Raw genomic sequence first — 26,643 nt, 5'->3', positions numbered from 1 at the left:
CCCGGACCCCCATAGCTGTGCAGCACTAAAACTAAAAAGAGGTGGGAACAAAGGGAGGATCTGTGTCAGCACACTCACTGTGGCTGTGCAAACAGGCTAAGTTAAGATAGCCCATAGCACACAGATGTACAGCAGTGCATCAGCGTACCAGCAGTGGGACAGTGGAAATGAAAGCACTGTCTGCATCTCACGCCTATGTAACTCTGCTCTTCTGCTTCACAGGCTCCCCAGGAAGGCAGGACAAACACATCAGTAACCTGCTTCACCTTCATTTATTTTTGACTTTAATAATTGTGCATTTTTGTTTCCAAGCACACCACATTCTGCAGCACCTTGACACTATCCACCACCCCATGCTTCAGCAGTACCAGGTTGCTCAAGTTAGATGCTGGTATCCCTTTAAAAGCATCTCATTCTTCCTGCAGACCAACCAGTTTCCCAAGTCAAGACAGATGTACGTTACTGGACTTAAAAAGGGGGAAAGGTTTCCAACAGGCTATAGAGATGTCAAAGCCCATCATGGGAATTCCATCTATAGTGAAAGTGCAGATTTGGTTTTTAAGTCATAGGATTACACTGTCCACGTGCAAGTATTTGCAACTGGATCCCCAGCACCACTGTTTGTCAAGGCTCAGAGCAAGTTACAGGTTTTCACGTTGTAACCACATTGTCACTTCTACAGACATTATAAATCACATTTACGGTCCTTTAGATCCCCATCACTAGTTAATATCAGAACTCCTTACCGATCTGAGAGACAGTGGAAGGAAAAAGCCAAGCCCCAATTAAAACCTCTACAATGCTAAATGTTTCCTTTAAAAAAAACAAAACAAAAAAACCACAAAAACACTATTTAATTGCTCAAGAACATCAACAGAAAGATCTGAACTGTGCATAACTGACAGAACCCTTGCATGAAGCAAATTCATAACAAATAATAGTATACCCTAAAAGGAAAGGAGGGATCAGTCAAACCAGAGGGGGTTAAGCAGTGAAAGCAGGAGTAATGAACTGAAGCCTATGAGGACATATCCAGCGGCAACAAGCCACATACAAGCTTACGTCAACACTCAAAAGATGTTCCTTTTTGCTCTCCTCGCTTTATTGGGAGGTCAATTTATTAATGTTGGGATGAATTGCATTACGAAGCATAACACTAAAAAAAAAAAATAATAATTTGTACAGGAATAAAATTACTTAAAATTCATCGCTTTCAAGCTTGAACTGTGTAGCGCTGTGTATGAAACTGTTAAAAACACTCACCCGCAAAGTTAAGAGAACATAAACAGCTTGGAAGTACACTGTACAGTACAGACCTGAGCACCTAAGGCAGTGTCTTTGCCATTCATCACTGCTTATCATAACACAGACCACTCTGATTTGGCATTTATATAAGTAATGTTATTTGCATAACTCAAAACTAAGGCTACTCTATCTTCAGGTTACGTGTTTCCCCAGTCTGAGTCTCTTGGCGAGGTACCACTTCAGTGAGCATCAATATGTTCTCAGGTGACACGGGAGCAGATATAGCCACCACAAAGCAGTTGTTGCTAAGCCAGACACGGAGTGGCACCTGGTTTATCCGCTGTGGGTAACAGAAGCATTTCTGGCAGCACTGCAGGCCTGCAGGTCTTGTTCAGCGCAAGCACAGCAGCCCTGAAACACAGTAAGGGCTGCAGTGCCAAAGCAGAATGTCTGCCCCACTCCACGTGTTGCTCACTGCCTCCATTTAGCAGTGGCAGCGACTGCCAAGATGAGCTCATAGCTTTGACCAGACTGCAAAAAGGATTGTGTTCTTCAGAATTTATCCATCAAACTCCTCTACTGATTGCTTATAGCTACTGGAATAAGACACCAGACAATACATTTTAAAAACATACTCAATCCATATGCTCTACACTACTTCAAAAGCTTAACGCGTTGTTTCACATGCCCCCAAATTAAGACACCGTTCCTATGCCATACTAGAGACTTCATCACGCTGCTCACTTAGAAAGTGCATTCCCTTTCACACTTAGAAAACACTACAGACTGCTTCACATTTTTGCAGCTTCTCTGATTTAATGGCCAGGCAGAGGTAACAAATTCTATATTGATTTTTTTTTTTCCCCCCAGTTCTCAATTTTATGTACACAGGGGAGAAAGAAAAATGCCACCATGAAGTCAAGAGTCAAACCAAAATAAAAACAGGTTAAAAGATTCACACTTCATGTCAATCCCCTATGAGTTGTATCTAGTAAGGCTTAGGACGCTTGCAGTCTGCTGTTGGTTAGAGAACTGAATTGTTTTTATGCAGGAGCATATGAAAGCCAGTTTTAGTCAAAAAGTTTTTTTCATCCCCATGTCAAGTTTAAAAAAAAAAAAAAAAAGAAAGAAATTGTTACAGTCCTGCAAACAAGACTTCACCCAGGAACACTCCTCAGGCCTGCAGAGCACAGAACTGCTGAAAGACAGCCAGTATGTGATGGTCCAGCTCAGCTGTAAACAGGAGGTTCTCGAAGGTCACCATGTACTGCTGGATTATCTGGTGATGCTGGCAGGTAAAAAAAACAAACACCTGTGTTGGTGAAATGCTGTCAAAGTTACCATGCACATTTCATTTCCATGGCAAACACACCAACGACTAGAAAAGCACTATGCAGGGTTGGTGGCAGAGGGAAAGTGCACACTGCTGTGTGGTGCCAGGAAGCACAACACTTCTGAACTGAGTGCAAGGTGTCATATCCAGAGACTTCTGCAGAGATACTGTAATGGACCCAAGGCATTTGTGTTAATCTGAAGCCACATCTGTCACCAGATAAAGCTTCAGCCCACAGGAGAATTACAGCACTGCTCCTTGCAGTCACCCACCTTTCCATGCAGCACACACAGGCACTGCAACTGTCAAGCATTACCTGATTTAACAGAGACTATAACTGCTGCGCTCAGCAGCCACCAGCACTCCTACACCTGCCCACACCTCCCGAGCTGAGCAGAGAGAGCACTCACCTGCAGGAAGATCTGCTGCAGCCTTTCTATGCAGCTCTTGTACCAAGGGGTAAACACATCAATTCCACCGGTCTCACAGCGCACTAAGTGCTCAGTTAACAACATAATGAAGCGCTTCAAGAGGAAAGAAAAAATATACTCAATGTCATCAAATGAAAGCAGTTCCTCACCTCAGATAAGAGCATCAAGAGAACAGAAACTTCAAATAACAACACAAAAATAGCTATTTCACTTCACAGACACTGGATTGTGTCAGGAAAATAAATCAACTTACTTTTTCATCCAGGAATCCACACAGTCAAATAATTCCCTTTCTGTATGCTTAAAACTAAAGAGGTCCTGTCCTGCTTGTCTGCAGCCTGCTGTGATGAAGGATCAACTCCAACCCACAGCAAAGCCTCTCAGCTTTTTCCTACATCCTCATCCCTGCACAAGATGCCTGAGATACAAGCAGCACTGAAACCTTGTAAATTCAGTAACCTTTGAAGCTGGCAGAGAGGACAGCTCATCCACCATTACCTGGAATATAACAAGGAAGAGATTCTTCTGCTCGCTCTGTGCTGACTCGACCTTCTCCTGCAAGCGCTCTATTTGCTCCTCCAGAGGTCCGTCCTCCCGATCACTGCTCCGGTCATCATCATCACTGTCTCGCTGCAAAGGACAACACAAACCTAACTAGTAACACGTGGACAACTGTCAGTGCCCTATGGTTCCACCTGGCACAAGCTGCAGAGAGACCGAGACTGCTTTTTAGCTCGTCAGGTTTTGTATTCTGAAGGGCATTTACTTTCAGTACAATCAGAAAATCCACTTGGAAGAAAAAAGCCAGTATGGAAAAGGTCTGAAAAAAGCTATCAGAGTATCCAGAGGAAGCTTAGATATTTACTAGCATGAAAGCCAAAACATGTCGTTTTATCACTGCCCACAAACCAAAACACCTCACTCCTCCAAAGTAAAGCAGTAACACTCCTCACTAAATGAGCTGATAAAATAAACACAAGAACATGGTGCCAAACTTGCATTCTCAGATAGCCAAGGTCTCACACAAGATCAAACAGTATACAGTCTGAGCACGTTCAAATACAGAAGTTATTTCCCTGATTGTTTCTGTGTAAAAACACCCACAAATTAGCTGCTAAAAAGCTCAAGTATGTGTAAAAGGAGCATGTGCAGCCTGTGACAAACACAGGGACTTACCATGCCTTAGGTATTAAACAGCAAATGAAACTAGTTAACAGGAGATAGCAATTGCTCCAAGCCAGCATCAAAAAATTGAAATCCCAGAGCAATGGGAATTTCAGTGTATTCTTTTTATAGGATCTCACTTCCACCCTCTGCCCCCTTATCTACAAAGACTTCTTGAACTTAAAATGCTGAGTGCAACCTAAGAGAAGCTTTGGACTCCTTCCATAGTAAGGCAATCCACTTCATGCTGGGAACATAAAAATCTGACAGTTTACTGCCTCTAAAAGGAACGATGATGCAGCAGAGCACCAGCCTGCAGGACCACTCACTGTTGCATACAAATGCTTCTTCCTGGCAAAATACTCATTTGAAGCATTCAGTAATAAAGGGCTGCAGCAAGATATGAGAACAGACACAAAAGCACTGCCATATTTGTTTCAGCGTGCCAGAGAAGCTCTTTGCCTTACTGTAATATCAATGACTGCAGTCAGGCCTTCAAATAATTACTGGCATTTATTAACTGCTGATCAATGTAGATTGAGGATGCAGACAGCTGTAACTGCTGTTGCTTAGAGTAAAGGGGGCTGGGACAAACTGACACAGACAGACTGCAAGGTGTTCGTGAACTCTCTGCAGATACTTCTGAAAGCATGAATGACCTGCATGGATTTCTTCAAAAACTATCGGTTTTTGGAACAAGTTAAAACCTTTGCGCAAACATTTATGTTCAAAGACCAATCACTGACTAGCAAACTTGCTCTCTGCAGCTCTCAATGTATCCGTAGACTGACTTGTTCAGTCACTAACAAGTGTTAACTCAGCCAACAGTAATGTCCCAACAGCTGCCAGACAGACCCACTCTCAACCCTATTTTACTATCCCACCTCAGACAACAGAACCCAACAGTGGCTTGCCCATCAGTTTGTTGCACACAGTAACTTATGTCACACAGAAGTGCTCAGAAAAATAACCTGGAAAAGCAGACAACAGGTGCCAGCGTCAGAATCCAGCAGCCTCCATGAGAAGAACAGTAACAGCCAACTTTTCAATAGGCAACAGCTGTTTCCGTGCACTTCTGCATGGAAGCCACTAGAGTACTCTTTAACAGAACTTACTCTAAATACGTAGATAGTTTTTACCTGCTCTTATTGTTTCCCAATTAGGTAATGGAATCCAGATGAGAATGCAAATACAAGACATGCTAACACTGAAACAGATACCTCTTCGAGAAAGCCTGGACAGAGCACAGACATATGAATTCCCTTACAGATTTCACTAAATTCTTAAGTCATGGCTACCTTCAGAAATGTGGATTGAGAATATGTATCCAGTTTTGTTGTCTTTCTACTACAAATGACATGTTTATATAGATACATGCATCCTGATAGGCATATTTACTGTCCTACCCCAAAAGCAGATAGGCATCATTTTTGACTGCGTGCAGGTTTGCCTGACTTCACTTAAGATAATTAAAAATGACAAACAAATTACTTACTCTCTTGTGTTGTCTGGCCAATCTTGCCTTTGTATCCTCCAGTTCCTTGTGGATCTTCAGAACATGCTTATTCATCTTACGAATTGTGGAATGCAAGATCTCCCAGATGTAAAACCTAAACACACAAAACGGAGTAACGGCTCTTGTCTAGGAATACTTTCCAGTGTCCTTCCAATCTGACATGTTCAGAGACTAACTGCAAAACGATATGCTAGAAAGATTCTTGTCATATAAACACAATCCCATGTTCTGTACATATTCTGTAGAAAAGACTAAAGGTCAAGTGTACCCTTTCCTTGCATTACTTTTCATAGATTATGCTGTAAGTTGGTCACTTGAAACACTAATTCAGAGACAAATTCACATGTTACCTAGTAAAATCATGTGCAAGCTCCGAGGAGAAGATCCAGTTTGCTACTGCAGCACAGTCAACGATTTGTGTCCGAATCATCTTGTCCACAAGCACAGCGATCATCTGTATTTTGTGAAAGACAAAACTGTCATTTCTACCAAGATAAGAAAAGCCAGCCCAGGTACCCCAGCCTTGCATAAAACCAGAAACAGTTTGATGAACTCAACAGCAGTATTACTGGGTGATTTTAAAGTCTTCAGAAAACCAGTGCTGTCTAAAAATGACATCTGGTTTGTCTAGCCTAAAGCTACTTAAAGGATCAGTATCAACTACCTAAAGCAAGCATTCTTATTTTGATTAACAGTTTCTTCTATTCCTTGTGAAAGTAACAGATCGTTCTACATTAGCATAACTACCTTTTGAAAACAAAAAACACAAGCATCACGGCTGGAAGTGAAGCAGCACAGACACAGCTCCAAATATAGAACATCAAGGTACTCAAACCAGAGCATACACAACTGTCACATCACCAAAGAGAAAGAGCAGCTGTTGGCCTACACTCTCCTTGAGACGCAGTAGTTTTCAAATATGGCAGTAACCTCTTTCCTGCAGGTACTATTGCATTTTAGGACAGAGCCAATAGTGAAGTGCTTGTTGCAGGTAGTGCTATGATTCCAGGGGCTTTGCAAGTAATCCAGAAGGAAACTGCAGAGAAGAGCTGCAGACTAAAGCAGTTACAAGCTGTTCAGAAAAAAAGGCTTATCTTGGTTACTCATGTGCTTGAATGTCACAACGTCTAAGAACCACAGCCTGCAATGCATTTATCCTCACAACGACCCTCTGACACATAAGGAAGTGTAACAAAGCTCCTTTTAAGGAAGGGAAGTTAAAATAACCAAATGAATCATACAGAAGACTCAGGACTCAACTTTCACATCCCAGGATAGCATCTTATACTCTGTGCGTCTTCCTGCAATGCCAAGAAGAATCTCTGATTACTTCCCCTGATCTTCCAAGGAACAAGCTTAGGATTTTGGGGAAAACATCTCATCTTGTTGTCAAAACTTCTCCTTATGAAGTCACCACCACAACCACACTAAACTAGACCAGTGACTACCAAAATGACCATTTGCAACATGGCCCTCAATACACTGACAGCTTAAAGCACACCAGAAGATGTTCCCATTTACAGCAGAGTAGGGTGAACAGGAGTAGTTTCCTTCAAGGAAACTGGCTCTACAAGTGCCAGTGTGCCAGAGATGTTGTGGACACACAGACAAGACAGCACCTGAGCAGCAGCAAAAGACTCAACTATAGTACATACAGGAAAGGAAATTTAGGTTCCATGGTCAAGGCCTTCAAAACATCAGCACTTGGTATTCTTTTAAACACAGTTTCAGTTTATTCATAGAAATCTGACCTAACTGTTCATTATGACTTTAAAGCCTCCACCACAGCTTGGTCATACTGCAGTACAAAGGAACAAAGAGGAAAAGGATATGGACATTAGACTGCAGTAATGTAATTTCTTCTGATCCAATTAAAGTAAAAGGAGGTCAAGATTGTAATCATCACATTTTCAAGGTCAGTATTTTGGGCAAGAAATCTAATATATTTAAAAAAAAACTAGTTTTTTATATATATACATATAACACACACACTTAAAAAGTGGTCTTGAAGGATATCTATACAAGGTGCCACTTGTCTTTTAGGCACTAAATTTCCTTTAGGAAACATGGAAAACAGACCATAGGTTTAGCAGCAGATGCAAGGATTATCCCCTGTTCACAGTGGAACTGTTTCTTAATGTCTGTACAATGCAGCCGTGAGGTATGCTCCCCTTTCTAATACAGTACCATGTAACTCAAGTGCATCAGTAAGGAACACATAGTTAACACAGGCAAATTCAGTGTGAGCTCCTCATTTTTATTTCTATGTTTAGGAGAATGACAGCTGGGGGAGAAAACAACTGCTGTGAAGAAACATAACTTGTTTAAATAGCTGAGGTGTTTTCCATAGGCTTTCCAGGGTGCTATTCCCCTCTGATTCAAGAATGAATGCAATCATGCCTCTGCAGTCTGACTGCTCCATTCTGAACAGTTACTGACTGCAGCTCTGCTCATTCTGCCCATATGCAACAGCAACTTCAGGTTGATCTCTGTGGAGTAACTGCTTAGCTTTTGCTAGCAAGTGGAAAAAGCCTAAAGGCCAACCAGGTTTCCCCGTTTCCAAGAATCTGGCCTGCTTTTGTTACAAGATCAACATCCTATTTCAATTCTAAGCATCAACACCATTTTCCAGTTTTGAACAGAAACAAGTTCTCTTGTATGACAAAGAGCACAGCATGAACCCGAGTTAGAATGACACAGCCTTTGCTCTCCCACAAAAGTAACACTGAGAAATAGAATATATACTATATGGCAGTTTATCTCCAACCTTCACTTTAAACACTTCTAGCAATGGCAAACAGAATTTAAACTTTCCTTGATATAAGGCAAAGAAAGTTTTAAAGTACATAAAGCAAACTGTAATGCTTTATTTAACGTGACCTCAGAGTTTAAACTCAACTAATGATTGACACTGTAACGCCTCACCTGTGGATGGTTCTTCCAGACCTCATACACAACTCTCAGAACATGGAGTTTTCCCTCATCACTTTCAGCAAGTGTTTTGAAGACTTCATGAAACCTTTTAACAGACGTAGATCAGTCAGTGGAGGAGCAGGGCTCAGGTCAAAAGGCTATCTGACATGAGTTAAGTGGCTGAGATTGTCCAAAAAAGGAAGTTTTGGGACTTTATACAGCAATTCCTGAACAACTCCTAACAGGAAAATATAACCATTGGAACATTTGAACTAACAAAGATATACTCCTAAAAGTAGCTTAAATCTCAGTGGTGAATCTTCTCCTGGAAGGAGGATTGTATTTGTCCTATTCCTAGAAGTACAAGGCACACAGAAATGCTTCCTGTGCTTACCTATGCTCAGCTGGGGCAAAATGTACTCACCTCAGCCTGCCTCTTATACTACTGACTGCAGGTTAGCACCTGCAGTTTATTGTAAGCATGCCTGTAAAATGCTTCCATGTACAGGTTTTTGTATCAATCACATACTTTTACTGAGGAACAGAAAAGTAATTCATTGAAGTGCATCTGACTACTGCCTTCCTGGGTCATAAACACTTAATATCTCCAAAGCACAAAGTATTAAACTCAGTATGACATATACCTTTCTGTTAACTCCATTCATATCTTTCATTTAACATTAACAATATTTCTGTTCCTTCAGTAAAAGTGCCACTAGCTCTCTCAGAGTCCTACTGCATTGAGAAGTACCTAAAACATTGCTGAAGCTTGCAGGTAATTGTTTTTTTTAAATTTTTTTTTTCATCACTTCATTATTAGAACCAAACAGCTCTGTCAACCCTCAAATAGTGCACATGTTACACTTACTTTGCCAGGGCGCTGAAGGAGTGGCTGAAAGACTTTGCAGCTAGATGGAGCAGAGTCTGAACAAAGACTTCTATTTTCAAAGGATTGAAAGTAAATCCTTCATCTGCAAATTATTTAAAGTTGATACTGTAAGTATTACATATAAAGCAGTAGAGATAACCAATGGTTTTAACTCATTTCATGGCAAAGATTTGGCAATAAGGCCATGCAAGGCAGAGAAGGGAGCTGGCAAACAATTTTACATTTATTTTCCTAAGCACTATCCATGTTGTGAATAATCACACTCCCATTTTGCCATGGCACTGTGTGCTTCTATCTTGGGAGAATCTTCTATGGAAGATTAGCCAGCATTCAAGACATCTTATCTGCACACACAGCATATAAAGTGTATACAGTAACCACAGCCTTGCAAAACCTAACAGAAGACACCTTACCATCATCATCATCCTGGTTTGGATTAGGCACATCTTTTAAAATGCTGAAGATTTCATCATTACTGGCCTTGTTTTTAATTGCAATTGTTAAACAGAGTGCCACAGTGTATCCTGGAAGAGACCCTAAACAACAGCAAACAGGTAAAACAAAAATTAGAAAGGAACTGAGTATCTTTTGATATTAACTTGCCTCTCAGAGAAGCAAGTACACTTCCCAGCTGCACATAACCAATTGTTTCAATAACACAGTCCACATTGTTATTGTATTAAAACTGCTCAGTAGGTTTCCTTATCTTTGTGCCAAATTCAAAACTTTCAGTAGGATCTTTAGAGCTGAGGCCAATAACTCACTCTTCTGTCTTAACACTCCACATTGCTTCCCTAAACTTCCAAAAATACAACACTAAATTATTTCTTTCCCTTAATCTTGGATGACGAAGCCTTCACATTTATGACTGTCCATGACTCCTTTTATTACTGGTTACATGAAGTGACTTCTTTCCCGCTCAGTCTTCATGTTCTCTGCTGTCTCTGTATGCTCCATTACTAGTGGAATGTTCTACTGCTCCATTAAATTCAAAATACTAGTGTGCTCCCTTGCTCTGAGGCACTTCAGACTTGACTCTTCGTGGAGTTTAATACTTACTATTGCTTTCATCTCCATACTTGTAGATACACACTGGATTTGCAGGACTGAGAACAGAAAAGCTTGCAGGAACGATATCGATTATTCGCTGATGGTAGGAGAGTCTGAAAATAAGTTTAAGAGCAGTAGAATGAAAAGGGTTAATTCTAAAGTCATTCCTTTACAATGGCTCCATGGTATTTATGTTTCACATATGTTAAGAAAACACAGTTGTACTGAATTAAGTGCTCATGAGTAAGATCTAAGTAACTTCTTAACAGATGCTCGCTACTTGAGTACCTTGACACTGGGACTTCATCCTCACACCATTCAGCTTTTGACAAGATTTAGAGGCTGCTTGGTAGGATGTCTCATGTAAAAGCTTAAGAAGCCATCCAGAAAACTACTAAGTCCCCAGTCAAAGGAAAAAAAAAAAATCTACATATTAACTTCCCCGTGAAGGAATTCAACCCCACACCTTTGCTCCCTATGCACTTCCTTATCAGACGCCATTTTGCTAGACTGCCCCTCTACTGCCATCTGTTGCACAGCCACAACATGGAATGGAATCCTCACGGGAAGGCTCAACCCCTACAGCCATACCGCCACCATCTGCATTGTGGGCAACATAATAAAAGCAGGAGACAGTACTTTTGGACTAACTTCAGGGTATTCTTAAAAATGGACTACTGACATCAGAGAGACTCACAAGAATTAAAATTCCACTCTTAGTTTATACGACCAACAGACACATCCCTTACTCAAAATGGAGTTAGAAGAACAGACATGTAAGGGAGACATTACAAGGAGCGTGGCAGCACCCAGAAGCAGAGATCACTTTACTTAGAGCAGAGCTACCTACAGATTTTACTTACCGCATGCATTTTTCCAAAACCTCTCTCACAAATTTGGGTTTGGGCTTTTCAAGGTCCTGAGTAAGACAATCTGACCTATCAAAGAAGAAAAAGTGATGGTTTTCAGGGAAAGAGTTTGTGATTTAGTCTCTTTGTGGCTATACAAAAAGATGCATATAAAACAATCATGGTCTAAGCACAGCTGGACTGCCTGACACCCTTCTAAAGCATACACATTCTTAACACAGTGAGATAACTCATCACTATTTCCTTACTATCAGTAATCTTGAAAAGCCATCTTTATGTGATGTATTTAAGTAGCTCTCCACAACAGATTAAAAGCAACTTGTGCTCATGGTTATTCTGCCTTCCTTTTCTCTAGGAAAAGAACATGGTGTGATTTTATAGCCTGTTTCTCCTTCACAGGAATTTCTTGAGTTTCTGGCCAATTTCAGATGCATTTCAGATTAAGAAATATCTCAAATAATTACAAGATTAGTGAAAAACAGCAGCTTGTGAGAAAAAGCACATAAGCAATCCCGTCAAGGAGCATCCATGCAAAGAAAAAACTGGTGCTATGAAGACCTGCAGTGGGTCAGTCAGCATTCTACTTGGACTGAAGAGCAAGCATACAGCTGTGAGGATGATACAAGAAACTTAAGTAATGTCACAATATCTTAAGAAAGACTGAATATCACTCCACGACAGCCGGGTGGATCAGCCATGGAGAGTATATGTGGTAGCAGTCTACAGAAGTTGGGACTGTATTAAGAAGTTAACTCCAGTCTTAGTGGGAGAGGGAGCAACAGCATACAGTATATGAGAAAGGCAGCAGGCAGCCAGCAGAGTGCCTGGAATACAAATCCCATGGAAGCCTACGGTTAGGCATTGTTGGAAACCATTGAGCTCTTGCCAGGAATGCAAGTTCAAGATTTAGCATAAGAATGGACAGCGGGGCCAGCTCTGCTGGAATGTCAGGTACTAAGATTTTGCAGGAGGGAAATTGACTCAAAGATCTCACAGATAACGATGAAAATTGAAGGTTTAGGGTAGGACAGAACATCACAGAATGAGTACATGATACACACAGAGCACAAGGGCAAATCATTACAGTTAGGGAGCCATTCCAGAAAGTAAGCCAACAACAGACCGAGGATACAAGACAAAACAAAGAAACTGTGTTTCTACTCCTCCTCTTTAGGGAACACTCTTGCTGCCTTGATATTTATCACAAAATTAGACAGGGACAATACAGAAATTGAAAGGATTATCAGGACAATGGTGATGAACAGATTAAAAAAAATAAATTTCTGAAAAGTTAGAGGAAAGTAATTAATACAGCCAGTATACTGTGACACTTTCTGGCTGAGTTTGAAAGTTTATGGTTTCTGCAATATGAGTTTCATATTAATATGCGATAAACTTACCAATCTTCCCAGCTCCAACGGAACTGGAAGTTGCTCAAGTGGTGAGAAAACCAGTTAATGAATCTTCATTGTAAGAAGAAGAAGAAAAAAAAAGCTTTATTAAATATTCAGAGTGCAGAAAATTCCTTCCTTTGAGAATTTCTTGTAAATACATTCTATATGTCAAAGGCAGCACAGCATTACACTTCTGTCAAAAGACTAAGTTGGGAAAATCAGAAACCAGATATTCTGGACCAAGAGAGAGTGTCATGTCCTACTGTACCATATGGATGGATACACAGAAGTTCTTGCCAGCACTATAGCGGAGTGTTTTAGAAAGAAAGGGCACAAGGCCCCAAACTTCTATTTACATTGATCATATCAAGAGCCCTCCAAAATTGTTTTGAATGGCACTAAGGATTTATAGTAAGAATTTTGGATTATTTTTTCTGTAGATTCCTTAATGCCCAGCACATAGAAAAAACAAAGAATATTTTCCATCCCTGGAAAACACATTTACCTGTCAACACAGGTTGTATTCATTGTATCCAAACGCATGTAGAGCATTTCTGTGGCTTGTGCAAGCTGAAGTTTCTTATTAAGGTTAACAAAAAAGCACTAGGATAAATCAAATGCAATTCCATTCAGTTTTGGAATAGAACGGCAAGAACTGATAGCTCCTTTGGACTATTCCAGAAGCAGGTAAATCACACTAAATTCATAGGGGGGGGGATAACAGAAAGACAAGAAGCCAAAAAGCATTTTCCCATCTAACACTGTTTCTCTTCCATGGCAGTGAGATTGCTGTCTGCTACACCAAGTTAGAATTCTCTTCAAGCAACAGAACTGTACAGACACAAACAGATAACAATCAAGTACTTCTGTAACCTTCCTTGTACCTTAACAGGCTGCTCTTGATACTCATGCACAAACAACCTTTGATCATAACTGAAAACTCAAGAAACTATGTCTACGCTGGCTTTGCCCAACAAAGGCTTTGTTCTTTTACAGCATCCCTATTAACATTAAAAGCCTTCTGCACAGAGATCCCACAGTTCTAGGAACCTTTCTAACTCTAATCACTGGCATTACGTGATTTTCAAACAATGTGTCCTTTTGGCCAAGAAGGCCAATGGTACCCTGGGGTGCATTACAACAGGTGTGGTTAATGCACTGAGGGAGGTGATCCTTCCCTTTCCTGCCCTGGTGAGGCCATGTCTGGATTTCCATGTCCAGATGCTTCCACTGAGAGCATCTGAGTAGGAACTTGTGCAGGTTCATTTTAAATGATCTGCTATGCTCACACAGATTAAGTTTATCCCTTCCTTTCCTTCTCAGCCTTCAATATGCAATCAGGCCACACGTTATGCAGTCCTAACAGGATACTAGAACAGCAACTCTTTGGAAGGTGAAAGGAGTACCAGCGTAGTGTTCAGAAATCTGAGTAGTCTTGCTCAGTCACCCAGACTAGACCGATGCTACACGGGCTGTGCTGTTCTTTCATGCAAGTATTACAAGCAAAGCCTCATATGGCAGCTGTAAAATAGATTACTGACAATATTTATTGCTATTTCTTCACCTACAGAACAAGTGGCATAAAGACTCCATTTTAAAAATGCTCTCTGGAAACAAAGGAAGGATACAACTTGTGGTAAAGAGCCAGGCTGAAGCTTGCACAGTTCAATCAGGAGCGTTGTGTACATGACCTCGATGTGTGGTGGAGAAGGAAGCTGAAACAACTCTGCAAAAATTACCTGCAGGAGAGGAAGGCATAGAATCAGAGCACAGTCAGCTTCAGATCAGCAACATCAGCCTTAAACAAGCACATACTCAAATTGGCTGTTATTATTCTGTCAAGCAAAAGGAGAAAAAGGTGATGCTTACAAAGACAGTGGTAACTCTACATCATATTAGAAGATTCTAAACCACTCTCATCGTTTTGTACTAACACAACACAGTCCCAGCATTAGACACATCTAAGAAATACATCTACATTATGCTCTATTCAGCGTTACCAAATGGTGCTGGCAAAACAAAGTGGGAATAACCTGATTCTACTAAACAATAAACATTAAACACATTAAGCAAAGCCTAAGTATATAATATGAAAGACAACCAACATGAAAATTAGACAGTACTTTTTCACTCTATACTCTATAAGGAGATGAACTCCATGGAGAAAGCTTCTGGGTCTGATAAAGATGGAGGACTGCTATCCACTCCTGCTCTTTCAAGATGAGTTACATGAGGAAGCCACAAGGAAATGACAAAAACACGATAAGCTCCTCCCTTGGGATACAGAAATATCAGGAACACAGGTAGTGTTCTCTTCATTCTTCTTGGCTGGAGACTGTGACCCACGTGGATGCAGTGAAAGGACCATGCCAGTGACTGGCTGCAGGAATGGTATCAATCTCAGGGTTACGGGTTCTGTGATTCTGGACACACCTTCAAGAGATTGGGTAGGCTGACATTGGATGGTATGCAACTGTTGGGACAGAGCAACAATTTAATGGGCAGAAAGCTGGCTGGGCTAAGAGAACTTTAAATAAGATCTGATGGGGGAAGAGCTTGTACTTTTAAGTGACAGAGAATAGCCAGGAAACACTGTCACTTTAGAAAGCAGCAAAGAAAAACCTCAGATCTGTCTCAGAGGGCTCTTACAAGAAGGCATCGTGGCCAACAGCCTGCCCAAAGTACCTCTACACCAATGCATGCAGCATGGAAAATAAGCAGGAGATGACACCATGGTGCAGTTAAAAACTGTGATGTAGTTGCCATTGCAGAAACATAGTGAGACAAGTCACAACACTGGAAACACTTCAGCTGAGGGCTGCAACGTTTCAGAAGACAGGCAAGGAAGGAGTGGGGAAGGAGTTGCTCTATAAGCGCAGAGTGTGAACAGCTGCCTCTGGAAAACAGTCACAATCAGGTTGAGTGCTTCTGGGGACCATACCAATAAGGGACCTCTGGTGGTCAGGCTCCCTGATCAAGGAGCCCACTGATGAGGTCTTCTTGCTTTGTCTGCAAGAGATGTGTGGTCTGTCCCCATTCTGATGGGGAATTTCAACCACATGGATGTCTGCTGGAAAAGCAACATGGTGAGCCTTAAGCAATCCAGGAGACTTCTGCAGTGCTACTGAGGACAGCTTCCTTGCACCAACAGGGGATGAAGCATTACTGAACCTGGAGCTCACTGATGCAGTTGAAATCATGAAACAGGTTAAGACTGGAGGCAGCATGGGCTATAGCAACTACATCCTGTTTGAGTTTGTGATTTTAAGGAAGATGGGCCTGGCACAGATCAAAGCCGGGACCCTGACATTCAGGAGAGTGACATTTCATCTGTTTGAAGAATTACTGGATGGGATCCCCATAAAGCTGTTGTTGTGGACAAAGGAATAGTACAGAGCTGGCAGCTCTTTCAAGACACCTCTCCATCCCCAGCATAAGAAATCTACTAAGCAGAGAAGGCAGGAAACTGGAGATGATATGAGACAGCAAGCAGAGCTTCACCAAGGGCCAACCATACCTGACCAATCTGGCAGCCTTCTGTGATGGAGTGACAGCATCAGTGGACAAATGAAAGGCAAGAGATACCATCTACCTAGACTTCTGCAAGGCCTTTGACATGTTCATAAAATAGTTACAGTTGGAAAAGACTTCTAACATGCTCAGCTCCAACCACCAATCAATCACCACCATGCCTACTAAACAACATCCATCAATGCTGCATCTACACTCTTCTTGAAAACCTCCAGGGATGGTGGCTCCACCACCTACCTGGGTAGCCTGTTCCAATGCCTCACCATCCTTTCTGAGGAAAGGTTTTGCTTAATATGCAACCTGAACCCCTTCTGGTGCAACACCACACTACATCCTTATCCCTAAACTAGAGAAATACAGATTTGAAGGGTGGTTAAATAACTGGTTGGATGCTTGCAGCCAGAGGATTGTGTTCAGCATGTAGAGGCTGGTGACTGACTGGTGATCCCCAGGGGCCCATCCTAGAACTGGTGTTCTCCAACATCTTGATCAGTGACCTAGAAAGCAGGGTTGGCACAATCAGCAGATTTGCTGATGGCACTATGCTGAGTGGTGCAGGTGATGCAGCAGAAGGAAGGGATATCATCCACAGAGACTTTACAGTGCTGAGAAGTGTGTGCATGTGAAACTAAAGCCACAGTACACAGAAGCCATTCTGTTTCAATTATGTTGTTAAGAAATGTATGGTAAAAAGGCACTGGGGAACACGTTAAGTACAGAGCTACTGCTCTCAAGACAGGAAACAACAACACTTGGATGACAGGTCATTAGCTATTTGAGATGCTGCTTTAGATGATAATTCTGATATAATTCACATGCTCATTATCAAATATTCATGTAAAGCATTTCATGCAGTACCAAATTTTGTGGAAACAACTGAGTGACAAGAAAGGTCAATACACTGAGAACCTGAACATATAAACTTTGTCTGGCCCAAGCAGTACCAAAAGCTTTACAAGTACAACAGGTCATACTAGTTTAACAGCCTAGTGACGCTGTGCAGACAATCTCTGTTCACAGCCACCAGTATTACCCACGTAAACTTTAATAAGAAAGTACTGAGGAAAAGGCAACACGTTTCAGAGTCCTGTGCATGGAGCATTCCATGCTTGAGCTGACAGACTACAACATGGAGCATCATGGACCTCAAAACTAAGTGCATTTTGGGAAGATGCTGAGCAGCATCAGGCTACATTTAGTTCTGTCACTCTGTTACTTTCTGAACCTTATATAACACCTGTATTTGTTAGACTATGTTATTTCTGCTGTTCTGAGTTGTATTACAGAATGTATGAGAAAATTCTGCTGAACTGCTGTTGAAAGCAACAAAATACTAACCTGACTATTGAGAGAGACCTTATAAAGGAACAGTAGCAAGCAGACTGTTCAGAAGCTTGTAAAATACATGCTATGCCTTAAAGCTTCTTGAATTTCATTAAAAATTCACAGTCATAGGCAATAAAATTCTAAATAAAGTTCTAAAATTTATGCAGAAATTGCAGAAAAAAAGAGAATTCTGATGGTTACATTCATACAGTTCATACACCAATCTTGCATTCCTGTGCAGACATTTCATCTATGCAGACTTGACCATAAGTAACACAACTTAACAGCACTTTTATTATTTGTCATTTTGTTGCCAGCAGGAATTCTCAATCCCATCCTATTAAAATAAATCTCCTACAGAAGATATATTTATTGTTATAATTAACTACAAAATTCTACTTGTAGTTAGTTCTTCATAAAGCCTTAGGTGACATGAACAAGGTTTTAAACAGCCCTGCATCCTAGAAACAGACTCCTGAAGGCTGGCAGCAAGAGAAAATCTGTACTGTTTTTCTGATACATCATCTAAAATGAAAGGTGCCCTGGAATAAGCAAACCACTGTACCATTACAAGCTCTTTTCAGGACCAGGACAACAGAGTCAATATGAAAAACAAACAAAAAACCAACACCACAGCAAAAAAAGAGCCACAAAAGAGATAACTCATAAAATACATACCTCTACTATATGATAGTTCAAGGGTATCTTGTTATTTCCAGGATAGCTCAACAGCTGAGCAGCACTGCAGAAGAACGGACACATTTAGTTCAGTGTAACACAGCAAACGTAATGTAAAGATTAACTAACAAAGTTATAGGAAATGTTTAATTCTCAGCAGGAAGTCACACAAGTCACGCAAAAATAATCAACCAAAATCCCTTCCAAAGATTGCCAATAACACAAGATCACACTAGCACATTTTTACCTCTGGCAAACTAAATTTTCCTCTTTTACTTTGTCAGAGGAGTAAGAGATTATTCCAGTGCCTGCAACAACCCCGATTCAAGAGAATAAAAAAAGAAATTGCAAGCAAATAACTTCACCAAATTCTATTAAACATTGGTTCTGACCATTTTTACACACTACACCAACTTTGGTGGCTTTCACACAGAAGTATGACACAGGCAACTAATTACCCATGGCAAACAACCTCACTTCCCACATCAGCCTTTACCAAAGCAGAAAGGAAGAAACATGGCTTGACTGGTTCCTGGCACTTCCAAATTCAAATAGCAGAAATCTTATGGCTCTGTAATGGCTGCTCAGTTACCTGAGTTCTCTCTCCCATGTAATCCCAAAAATAAAGACTGCAGTAAGGAGCAGGCAGCAAAAGCACCTTCATGAATACCAGCTATAGATAAACTAACTAAAGGTTCACTGCATCTCAACAGATCAGCTTCTCTTAAATTCCAGGAAGCATAATATGACCACACACTCCATTGGGCTTCATGGGAGCATAAAGAGGTAGGTGGGTCTGTGTCAGTTTTAGCAGCATGTTCTTCATTATCAACAAATTCCTTTCCCAAGGGGTCACAGCCACTCCAGCCCTGTGATTGGATGGATTCTTCACTATCACTACAGCCCCACAGTATTCCAAGTAACAGTTTCAATACAGATAACCATAGTGAATCAAATGCTCTAGGGAATGTTTAATCTCTAGCTCTTGTTTAACCAGTCCAGGATTCTGAATATCCCTGATGCTACCAAAGCCATGTTCTTATATAAAAAGTGCCTGGGCTCCATAGTGCAAAGCTCTTCCTACCAAGTCTTTCTCTCTTTCCAGTGGGATTTGATGATGCAGTGAAGGTTCTCTTCTATTACAAATCGTTCAACAGAATGGCTGCCAGGCATGACAGGGCCCTAGTTAGACAGAAAAAACAACAGGTGATGACTCATGAAAGATTACTGCAGTGCCACTACAGTTAGCTGTTTATAGAACAAACATGGTGAGTTCTTAACTGCCTTGTATTCTACTGGGAATGCACACTGACGACCTGTATTTAAAACAAAATGAATACGAGGATTCATTACAGAGGGAAACAAAATTAGAGAAAATAATCACAAGTTCACAGCGCACCCAGTTCTTCCTATGATCTATACAGCAATCAGGCAGTCCACTAACAGGCTGCTCAGAAGCATTCTTGAGTAAGGATATGATAAAAAAAATAGAGCAGAGAGAATAAAGTCATGATCTCACTGACTGCAAAAATCACTGGACAAAAAATGAAGGTAGTAGACCTAAAGCAAAGGGACTTACAAAGGTTCTAGGGGAAAACAGTACATACTCCTCCCCATTCCTATACAATTTTATCTATGCATCTGCTGCAGACTACTGCTGGAGGTAGTCTGTGGGGGCTAGACGGACCTTTCCCCTACTCCAACAAATCACACTTCTTTTCCCCAAAAATGTGCATCATCTTGTTTTAACAGAGAAGTAAACTGTACTTTCTAAAGACTGCAATAAATACCCAGTCAGGTAAAAGATCAAAATCTTTGTGATTGCTATTATGAGAGACATAAGAGAATTTATTCAGCACTGTAATACTGAATCCAAGCATTGGAAAAATTTCACTCCCTAAATTCTACTCCTCATCGACTTCCTTTGCACTGTAACTTTGTCATCCAGTTCATTTCTGCAGATGCACTGAAGTATAATTACTGCACATCTTCAAAGCACCAACTATTCTGGGAGAAAGGACATCATATTTTGACCTGGGTTGTACCATGACACTACCTGCAAAATCAGTTCACCCTCCCCTGCAGGGGTTACGTACCTCTGGGTCATCAGTGTAGTCAAACATCCTAAAAATTACCCTTGGCATGGGATATACTGAGTCTTCAGTGTGAGGTGGAGGAGTGAATGGTGGCAGATTGTGTTGCAAAGCCTCACAAAGAATGCTATCAAAAGCCAGGTAGGGCCTCAGAATGTGTCGTTCTTGCCAGCGGTCTTTTTTCAACTTCTGAATCTGAGACCAGAGGCAGTCTAAATACTGAAGGGAAAAAACAGTGAAAAACATCAGATGTGCTGAATCCAATAACAAAAGTTGCAGCTTATGGTGCAATCAGAAATGCATGCCTTAAATTCAGGAAAAATAAAACCCAAAAACAAAACAACAAAACAAATTTCTTAAATTACTTCTTGTGGGATCTAGTATTTATTAAATCAAGAAATAAACCAAAAACTAAACATCAGAGCTGCTCCCAATTTCACCAAATATCCTGTTAACAAAATTTAACCACTGTTCTTAAACAGCAAAAGACAGTCCAGGCAAGCATGACAGCCACCCTTTGAACACATCTGCAAGACTACAGTCATTTCAGTCAGTGCTCACAAGTGGTATTCAAAGAGATTCAGTATCTGTACTTAAAAGTGAAGAGACATTCTGGAGAACCACCATGTTCAAAAGTACCAGCTGCTGCATACTGAAGACAATTGCAATAGTACCAACAATTAAATATATTTGCTATGATTTTCAGATCAATTGGAAACCCCAACACTCTCTCAGAAATGGTACACACACCTAATTGTAATACTAGCTACATGTCTACTTTGTCCAGCTGCTTTCAATGCCCCTGCTAAAAGCAGGCTCAAGAAGTCTGGAGGCCACAGACTTTAGCAATCTGTGTGTGGCCTTACTGAATGCACGTTTTAAGGTGAAAAATCTCCACAAAGAAGTCATTTGCACCACTCTATGAAATGGAAAAAACATACGAACAACTAGCACCTGATATGAAAAGTAACACTGAAGGTATGCTGGACATCACAAGCTCTAAAATGCTTTCTGCTAATCTCTTTTTTACTAAACTAAATGAGAAAACAGATATTGAGCAAGGACAGTACTCATGATGAAACAGTCATTATCAGAAATCCTATTTCTTCAAATTGGCATTAACAAGACAGTTGTTAAGACTGTTGAGATTTAAAAACAGGGATTTGATTTAATCAGAACAGAGAAAAATGTACAAAGGATTACTAGTCAAAAAACTCCCTGAAGATACACTTAATTTTTAATCACACTTTTCAACCAAGTTTGCCCCCAAACTTGGGGGAGGAATAAGAAGAAAAACAAAAACCAAAACCAGAGAAGGTAAACTCTACACCAAGCTACAAAGATACCACCTCCACTCTGTAGTATTTTTACTTTAATTCAAGAAAGATGGCACAGAAGCTGCTGAGTACAGTTTCTGTACATTTGTTTAGTACTTCCTAGTGCTGAGAAAGCAAAGCCACTTTAAAGACTCCTTCCTAGCAAAGAGAAGACACTATGGGGCATGGAATTACACTTTGCTTTTCACAAAAGTAGCACGAAGCCTTCTATTTGCAGTTCCAAAAGCACTGCCGCAGCTTACAGCCATTCTTCATTTAGTAACACCTAATACTCACCCCATAACATGCCACAACTTAGGTCTAAGATTTAGACAGGAACTCCTTACCTAGAACTTGTTTTAAATAATGACAAACAGGAGACAATTAACAGCACAAATACTTTCAGAGGTACCTCTTAATCTTCTAGCTGTCTGAATAGAAGCTGCCTGTGCTTCTACCACAACAGATTTTCAGACTTTCTCAAAGAATACAATACAGAACCCACTCACCTCTTCCTGTGGATGCGGTTTATCAGCAGTCCAGACTTGTAACATTGGAACGTGAATCTTCTGGCGGCGTCTGTTTACACAGAAAAGAAAACCTAACCCTTAACAGCATTTTTAGTACAGTCACAATAAGGAAAAAAAAAAGAAAAAACAAGTACCCTACTACTTAATCTCTTCAGTTGTTGAAGTCTAGTATGCAAAAGAAAAAAAAAAAAAGAGTTTTAATTATCATCTCTGTAATCATATCCTGAGAGCAATCCTAACTTGAATCACCTAGACAAAATCTAGTCTCACTGCATAGTACTAAGGTAACCTTTCAGTATTTGCAGCAGTTACTGCTACAGCTGTCCCAGCACAAGCTGGACAAGACTGTCACCATACCCTAACAATAGACAATGCAACTAAACTTTTAAATTTTAAAAGGTAGATTACTCCATCTGTCCATTTTTACAGTGTTCTTACATTTCTCCATGCATTCTCCCCCCAACCCCAACGAAAACAACTTAGACCTAGGACCTGGTATTTTTTAAATGAACACTAATCAAGGTTATTGTTATCCTGAATAAGTACCTGAAGGAATATTTTACAACTTACTTCAGATAGCTTTCTGTTTGTGATAAAAGACGATCCATCTCAGCATCCTTTTTTTCATACAATTCCTTTCCAACCCAAGGTAAAGATGACAGAAATGCGAACATATACCAGTCACATCGTACCTACAGGAAAGAAATATTCTGAGACTTAAGCACACAACTAAGCTCTAGAAGATTTCCTACATACATTCCATTTTAATTTAAACTACTGCTTTGTGGTGACACAAAGATCAGCAGCTGAAGACTCAGTAGGTAAGTAATGAAGAAAAAACATACATTACTGCTAGAAATGTACAACTTTTAACTTGAACTATGACAATCAGGCTTGAAAACAATCACTTTCACAGTCTTCCTGCAGTTATCTTTATATTTTGAGTGTAAACAAACCTGGCAGAACAAGCCAGGCACTGTGCAGCTGCCAAGGTAAAGTAAGATTCATTCAGTGCAGATACCTCACTATGGAGGCTCACACTTCCTTACTATACATAAGTATTTCCCAACTGCCAGGGGCCACTTTCACTCATATCAAGGAACATGCAGATGCCAGTCCATCTAGGTTGCTGTCTCTAAAACCATCCTGTGCCAAGCATAAGTACAAAAGCAATGGTAAAGTAATGATGTCCTTGAAAACAGCCCTGGAGGAGCCTACAAATCTTTGGCTTACTTGTGGTACGTCTTCCTCCTGCGTCACGCTCACAAAGTTCTCAAACATAGCTACCATCGAAGGTGCAGCTATGACATGACAATTCACAAGATCAGACAGAAAACGAACCTAAAAAAGACCAAAAAAAGTGTTTTCAATGAAAGTATTTTAGCTGGCTGCTCGAGATAAACACTACTTCAACAACTACAACCAAAGATACAGGTAATCATTCAGCACTGGGAAGGCAGAAATACTGAATACTGTACAGGTACCCCTGGCAACCACAAGGAACAATGTAAGCACAGTCAAACAATTTGCTCATTGTAATGTCCATGAGGTCCATAATGTCTGTAACATCCGTAATAACTGTAACACTACAACTCCTAATAATGGCAGGGTGGGAAACACCAATATGCATTTAAAGGCACGCAAGCACGTAACAAAACATATAGAACAACCACATTTTCTCTTCCCCAAGTGTAAAACAAACAAACAAACCCACAAATGCCTTCTTAAATGCTGAAGTTGGATTGATCAACTTCTTCATGAGTCCAGAGGTGAACCAGAAATGGCATCATTTAGAGTCTTTCAGATGAGACAAATTTCCATAGTTATTTGTTCATAAACACAGATAGCTACAAAGGGAAAGCTGATGTAAAAGCTGACTGCATTGTCAGGTCTCAGAAAGGTGACAAAGGCTAGGAATCAGCCTTGGCAATGAAAACATTCCTCATGGCAGGAATACATCATTCATTTGGAGGCATACTAACAAGAAATCCAGACCAGCATAAATGGCAATTTAAGTAGAAAAGGTTTGGGGTACTACAAAAAGTTTTGGGAACATGTTATAGTGGGAACTGTTCTCTTCTTTCTTCCCTCATCAATGGGCTTTAAAAGAAGCAGTGTAGCTTGCAACTGGTCTTCTCTCTTATGAGATCTCTGAAGTGAGAGCTGAGCAAGTGGCTTCAGAGAAAGCACTAACAATTGTCTGCTTTCTCTGACTACCCCTCTTTGGGGGACAAATAACACAGGCCTGGTAGCAGTCATGAAACACTAGTTTAAGACTGAGCCTTTTTTTCCCCTTCCATGGGAGCCAAAAGAGCAACTAATACAAAATATCAAAAAGCATGAGTTTCATCCACTTTTTATACTTTGCTGCAGAAAAGGCTGGCAAGAGCAGAATGACCTCCCTTGGCTGCAAATTAATTTGCAACTGAGGAAATACACATTTGAAACACAGTCTGCAACTGTGACATGATTTTTCTCCCCTTGGGAAGGAAGTACTCCTCATATAACATACAATTCCTCTCAGTTTATCTACATAAAAGCAAGCATCAATGAAATTTAAAGACTGTAATACATGTAGAAAGGCCAAGTTCTCATGGAAAGGTGAAAGGGAGGAAAGAAAAAAGGCGAGGAAAACATCTAACACAAAGAGACACTTACTAAATGCACAGCTTCATTGTACATATTGACTTTCAGACATTCTTTAAGCTGACGAATCATGGCTTCTACAAATTCCCCACCAAAGTTGTAGTTCCTGGCATTCAGCAACCCAACTAGTGTTGTGTAAACAGTAAGCTTTTCTGGTAACAGACGTGCACTGACACAGAAAGAGAAACACAGCGTTAGCACTTATTCATCATAAACCAACCAACAACAGCATACCAGCCCAGAACTTGCTTATAGTAAGCTAAACTTGTTTCATGTGGAAGTAACAAAAAACATTAACATAATCTGTAGTTGTTCCTATGGTTAATGCTTTCAGACTGTTTCTTTTTCTAGGAGGGAGGATTACTTTTAGGAAAGCAGATGTCACTTGCAACTAATTTAAGTAATTTGCTTTTTATTTATTTCTAATTTCTAAATGTCCTGGAGATGGGGCTAAGTAACGTGATAGAATTTATTCAAAGATGCAAAACGCTCTTTTAAGACTACACAAGATTTACACATTTTACACTGATAAATTTGATCCTAAGTTTCTTGAGTCAAAGCAATTGATTTAGGGAGATTGTAGGGAAAAAACAGAAAATGGTGGGTCCTATTGTAAACAACTAGTTTTCCTCAACCTTTTTTGCATACCTGTAGACTAACTCTATATTTTCAAATACATTTTACCACTATAGGGAGTGACTGGAGTGCTGCCAGCAGCCCCTCTGTGTTCCCAAGGATGGGCTCATTAATCAGCACCACCACATGCCCAGAGCAGAGGAACAGGCCACAGGAAGGCATCACAAGCAAGAGGTACTGGCAGCCTACAGGTTCAATGCCTCTATTTCTTTGGGGGGCAGTGTGTTACCCAGCATTGTGCTTTTGCTGCTGCTGGGCAGCAGTGCTGATTCTCTTCTGCTTGAAGCCTTGTATACATTTCAAGTTCACATACGGCAAGGAAATATTTTCCTTAAATTACCCCCAGAACTCAGTGAGTTCATCCCTTCTATTTCTTCTGTTTGTAGGAAAGGTAACAACAGTTGAGAACTAAAAAACCACCACAGAATGCTCAGATTGCCTCAAACACTCCAATGTTTCCAATGCAAGGAAAGCAAGCACCTCTCAGTCCCCCCCAGCCTGCATACGTACACAGTACACAGAATTCTTAATATCTTGCTTTTGTAATTTGGCAGATCAGCTTCCAACACACCAGCTAGGCCCTCCAAGTTGCTCTCCAGGGATGAATTACTCTACAGAAGGCAAAATAAAGGAAGAAATAAAGAAATGCTGCAGCATCAACCAGACAACACTTAGTCTAACAGCGCCCATTGAATACAGCAGTACACCAGCCCCGCTCCGTGCGCCACGCGGCCGCCGTTGTGTCCTACCTTCTCCCCCACTCTGCAGATGAGCGACTCGAGCCTCTCCTCGATCTCGGACGGCTCCGACGTCCTCCGCCTCTTGTGGGGCTGCCCTGCTCCACACAGCGACCACACCGTTAACCGCCCAGCCTCTCACCTGCCGCCCACCCATCCCGCCCACCACAGGGCCACGCAGGGAGAAGCGTGGGGGCACCCATCGCTCACCATCGCTGTCATCGCTATCATCGCTGTGTCTCCGCCGCGACATGGCGCTGAGTGACGAGCACACACCGGGCCGCGCCGAGCGGGACTCAGCCGACCGCGCTCCTTCCCCGCCCGCTTCCGTCGGCCTCGCCTCCAC

General features: G+C 41.0%; 1 protein-coding gene across 2 annotated transcripts; it reads right to left on the bottom strand.

Moving 5' to 3' along the window:
• Positions 1-253: 253 nt before the first annotated feature.
• On the bottom strand, positions 254-26,641 carry NCBP1 (nuclear cap binding protein subunit 1). Of its 2 annotated transcripts, none has more exons than XR_014939070.1 (23): positions 26,508-26,641; positions 26,310-26,395; positions 26,071-26,171; positions 24,937-25,093; positions 23,512-23,619; positions 22,849-22,970; positions 22,258-22,327; positions 20,436-20,651; positions 19,424-19,521; positions 18,340-18,403; positions 14,433-14,543; positions 13,310-13,374; positions 12,811-12,873; positions 11,405-11,479; positions 10,551-10,654; positions 9,905-10,027; positions 9,471-9,573; positions 8,615-8,708; positions 6,040-6,143; positions 5,669-5,783; positions 3,263-3,639; positions 2,989-3,102; positions 254-2,533 (listed from the first exon to the last, which is right to left on the bottom strand). XR_014939070.1 is itself a non-coding variant. In XM_015849961.3 (23 exons), the coding sequence occupies exons 1-23, from the start codon at positions 26,548-26,550 to the stop codon at positions 2,420-2,422; spliced, it is 2,382 nt and encodes a 793-aa protein (XP_015705447.1). In that variant the 5' UTR covers positions 26,551-26,641; the 3' UTR covers positions 254-2,419. The 2 variants fall into 2 exon arrangements, 1 of the variants encoding a protein (XP_015705447.1); XM_015849961.3 differs by having other exon boundaries at positions 3,508-3,639.
• Between the last annotated feature and the right edge of the window lie 2 nt (positions 26,642-26,643).

Source organism: Coturnix japonica, chromosome Z, assembly GCF_054131305.1.
Source record: "Coturnix japonica strain WE chromosome Z, WE-NBRP24, whole genome shotgun sequence".
NCBI classification, from domain to species: Eukaryota; Metazoa; Chordata; class Aves; order Galliformes; family Phasianidae; genus Coturnix; species Coturnix japonica.
Note: the sequence above shows the minus strand (reverse complement) of the source record. Positions and strands in the feature narration are given on the sequence as shown.